The 4,719-nt window shown below is 31.6% G+C and overlaps 1 protein-coding gene across 1 annotated transcript; it reads right to left on the reverse strand.

Moving 5' to 3' along the window:
- Positions 1-338: 338 nt before the first annotated feature.
- LOC108594985 (probable cytochrome P450 4d14) lies at positions 339-2,971 on the reverse strand. Its single transcript, XM_017980118.1, has 4 exons — positions 2,791-2,971; positions 2,280-2,736; positions 1,666-2,228; positions 339-711 (listed from the first exon to the last, which is right to left on the reverse strand). The coding sequence occupies exons 1-4, from the start codon at positions 2,951-2,953 to the stop codon at positions 374-376; spliced, it is 1,521 nt and encodes a 506-aa protein (XP_017835607.1). The 5' UTR covers positions 2,954-2,971; the 3' UTR covers positions 339-373.
- Between the last annotated feature and the right edge of the window lie 1,748 nt (positions 2,972-4,719).

The raw sequence follows: 4,719 nt of genomic DNA on the forward strand, positions 1-4,719 counted from the left end.
CATAAATGCTTTAATTTCTTTATTTAAAAAAAGAAAATTTATGCTTTAATAAATAAGAAGATAAAGTTTTCTATATTGAAATTTATAATCTGACTGTAAGTAAGCAATTCAATAATAATATATATAATATTTGTTGCGAAAATTGACACAGAGACATAAATGGCTTTTTTCTTTATTTCAAAAAATATAATAAATTATTAAAGAATATTTATTTTAATAATCTAATATGCCTTTCTTGACTGGAAAGCTATTTATGCAGAAGAGCCTTTTTATTTATTTTAATTTTATACTTATTAATAAATCAATAAAAATTTGGTAGTTGCAACAGTCATTTAACTATAATTTCAGTTTTAATAAATTAATTTAATAAAATTTAATAAACTCGCGGCTTAAGACCTACATTAATGCCCGTAGTCGAGCGTAATATCAAATTCATTATCGGCTGCACTGGTTTGCCCAATGGCAGCAGCTCAAAGTGTCGCAGCATTTTGCTCAGTGTACTTTTCACCTCCAGCATGGCAAACTTTTGGCCAATGCAGTTACGCGGACCCGCCGAGAACGGCGTATAGGCAAACACATCAATGTTGCCTTCATAGTCGGGGCTAAAACGTTCTGGCTTAAACGCCTCAGGATCGGGGAAATATTTTGGATCACGCTGCGCTTGATATGTGAGCAGTGTGACGTTGGTGTTGGCGGGAATGAGTTTGCCATCTAATAAAAAATAAATAATGATAAGTAATTACAAACATTGATAATTGGATTATATTTATATGATGTGGTCAAGCGCGTTAAGATTAACTTTTCGATTAGTTGCTGTTGACAAGTTGATAACAATTTGAAGTAAATTCGAAAATACAAATAATTAAGCAATTTCGAGTGTTCGCAGTATTTTTAAACTATTTGATGTTGCATACAATATTTTCAATGTTGTAGACAAATGCAAATATTCCAAACTTAATCTTCAGCAGAGCAAAAAGTTTGCTTGCTGTTAAAAAAAACAACTTAAAAAATTTGTATACTAATTTTCGGATTTCTCATACTAAATGCATGTCGCATTAATTTTGGATGAATAAATAATAAAATAAATAATGATTAATAATATCAATCATTGTTAGTTGGATTATATTTATAAATATATGTAAAGATTAACTTTTCGATTAATTTCTGTTACTATCAGTAAAAAGTTGATAACAAAAAAAAAATTATTAAGAAAAGTATTTAGAATTAAATTTAAAATAAGTACTTTATACTTTCTGTTAAATTTAATTTTAAATACTTTTCTTAATAATTTTTTTTTTGTTGTCGACTGTTTATAGTTATTTTAAATAAATAAATAAATAAATTCTGAACTAATCAAGCAAATTTCCATTAGTCGCAATATTTTTCAACTATTTGATATTGTTTAAAATATAAGGAATTTTTGTAGATTAACTAATCTAAAGTTTGGAATATTTGTATTTGTTTTTCAAGAAATTTTCCAACAGTTAGTAAAACTTTGCTTAGTAAATTACTAATTGTTGATTATAAAAACTTTAGCTTACGAAGAGCAAAAAGTTTGTTCGTTGTTTAAAATATTTTTATGTGAAGTTTAATCTGTGATTAAATATCAATTAGAAATTCTAATATTCAATTGCTTAGCAATTTCTGTGTGCGACTTGGACTCACCCAGTACAACATCCTCTGTTATTTTGCGCCCGATATTGGGCACTGGTGGATATAGACGCAGCGACTCCTTAATGACACACTCCAGATACTTGAGCTCGCCCAGCAGGCGCATGTCGACGGGTCTGCTCTTGTCCGTGCCAATGACTGCTTTGATTTCCTCAAATGCCAACTGCTGCACGCGCTCATGTCTGGCCAGCAAATATAACGTATACGCAATGGCGCTCGTTGTGGTATCGTGACCTTCGAACATAAATGTGTCCACCTCCTCACGTATGTCCTCGTTGCTCAGCGGCTGACCATCGATGCTGGACTGCAGCAGAACATCCAGCAGCGCCAACTTGCGCTTGCTGCCCACATCATCATCCGCATCAGGGTGAGCGCTTGAGCGATTTAAAGAGCTTGTAAGTGTTTCGCGTCGCTCGCGTATAACTTTGTCGGTAAAGTCATGCATGGACTTGATGTGATGATTCAATGTGGCAAAGAGCTTGGGATAGAAAACGCGCATGGTGCAATCAAAACGCTGCAGCGGATTCATAAAGCGTTCGGCCATCATATTGGAGACGCTGCAAAGTGAATGAAAGTGAGCGAAAGTTGGAAGCGAAAGTTGCACTTACATTTTAACCGACTGCACATAGGGAAACTCCGGGGAACGCTGCGCATTGATTTTAACACCCATTGAGGTCTCAGCTATAATATCCAAGGCGGTTAGACAAGCGACTGGAAACATATTGATGACAGTGGCGCCATCGGCTTGTGCATAAAGCTGCTCAACCATCACAGCGCTTTGCTGATCGAAAACCTCAACAAATTGTTCGAGTATTTTGAAATGAAAAGTGGGTGTAATAATTTTGCGACGTCTAAACCATTTTTTGCCAGTGCTAAGCAGCAAACCATTGCCCAGCCAGCCCTGCAGCAAAGTGTAGAGACTATTTTTGCTTATAGTTTGCTGACTACTCAATATAGCTTCGATCATGCGCGCATCGGCAGTCAAAAAGCCAAACTCGTGAAAAATTCCAAAGCGCACATTGCGACCGAATTGCTCGATTAGCTTAAACTCCACATCCATCATAGCTGCAAGTCAAAAATATTAAACTATTTGCTTTAAGTCAAGTATTGGCAACTTACTTGCAGCAGATTCGCCTATGAGCAAACCTGCATTCGCTATAAGCGGCAATTTCTTGGGTCCACGCATGCCCGCCGCCTCCAGCATGCGATAAGGTTTGCGCATCTTTAAATGATCCCATAGCAAAAGCAGCGCTAACAATATTAATATAATTTCTATAAACATTTTGCTGCCTTTATAAGTTTTCTAGCTGTTCTAGTTCACAGCTCGTTTGCGACTAGCAGCGCTGCTTTTGTAGCAACTGCTTTTAGTCGCACTGATTAGATAAGCTTATCGACACATATGTTTGCCCCCACCCCAGCTAAGCGCAGCGCAGCTTAATTACATTTTAAAGCTTTTGTATTAAACTCAAGTGTCTATTAATTTACAATTTGTAATTTGCTTGTTTTAAATATTTGCAGCTGCTTATGCTTTTATTTATTAAATTTATTTTAGTCAGCATTACTTGGCATTTATTTCTAGTTGCTAGCTCGAACTTTTGCACTGCGTTTATAACTATAGTTAGCTATAGTTAATAGCGTAGCGTAATTTATTACATATGTTGTTACTAGTTAACTCATTCGATTGCTATTAATGCATTTGAGCCAATATATATCGCTTATTGCTGTTTTTGTAATAAAATTATGTCAAGTCAGCATGGCTTAGCTAATTTTAATTTTGTATATCACTATGAATTAGCAATTTAATTTAAAGAGCGTGCAATGCTTTTCATTGATAACACAAATAAAGCTTCGTAGCGTGAGATTGACCTAGGTCGGGAATTTAGAAGAAATTCTGCTGATAACACAGCCGAAAGCTTTAGTAACTCACTTAGTTTTAACTATAGGCATAGCTATATACATAAATAAGTAAATAAACATTTTAATATTTACCAATAATTTGCGTCAAGAAAATTTTAAAATATACTAATAAAAATATTGCTATAATAGATATATAAAATGAATATATTTTAAAGAGATATTAGAGAGATATATTAAGATATTATTATTTTATTTTATTTATTTGATTATATAAGTTTTAGTGCTCTTGATTATTAATAATAATTTTATTTAATTATTTTAAAATTTTTCTTATATCTATTTAATTTATTTTATTTTTTACTTTTGCAGGCTCTTTCATAAGCTTGCACACTAAAAACTCAAACATTTATAATTTTAATTGAAATTTTTATTTTACAACTTATAAGAGATAAATTTTCCTTTTTTATGTTACAGCTTGAGTTAAAGTTGCAAGTGAATGTAAGAATTTATTTTTTAATATTTTTAATCTATATAATATTTAAATCAAACCATTAAATTTTAATGTTTCATTCATAAATTTATGTATTTTTCTATACTAAAACGGCACTTATTATTTTATTATAATTAAAAATCTATTGCTTGCCTTGCAGCTTAAACTTAATTTAATATTATTAATTGCAATTTAATTCAATTATAACTTTTGCATTATCCCTAAAAGAATTTTTTCTTCCTTTTGCATTTGAATGCGTTAAGATATTAAATCGAAATTCTCTCCGCTCAATATTATTATCTCTCTCTCTATTTATTTAAGTGCTTTTCAATTGTTGTTAGGGAAAAGACTACTATAAAATATATTATTTATTTTAAAGTTAGTTTAATGTGAACCCAATTTAATATGCAAAATAAATTAGTTGCAAACTAAAGTTTAGTATTAATTGTAATTGTTTAGGCTAAATTAAATGCATATACAATTTATAGTGGTTGCTTTCCAATCAATATTGTTTAATTTACTTTTTGTTTGTTATTTTGATAAGCATTTTGAGAATAAAAATGAATTGAAATGGTTAAAATTCTTATTTTTTCGGCTGGCCTCAATGGTTTTTGCCAAATTGCGCAATTTCCTCTAATCAACTCAATTAGTTGCAAATGCAATAATAACTGTTGTTAAACCAGGACCAGTAAATACACAAC

Source organism: Drosophila busckii, chromosome 2R (genome assembly GCF_011750605.1).
Source record: "Drosophila busckii strain San Diego stock center, stock number 13000-0081.31 chromosome 2R, ASM1175060v1, whole genome shotgun sequence".
NCBI lineage: Eukaryota > Metazoa > Arthropoda > Insecta > Diptera > Drosophilidae > Drosophila > Drosophila busckii.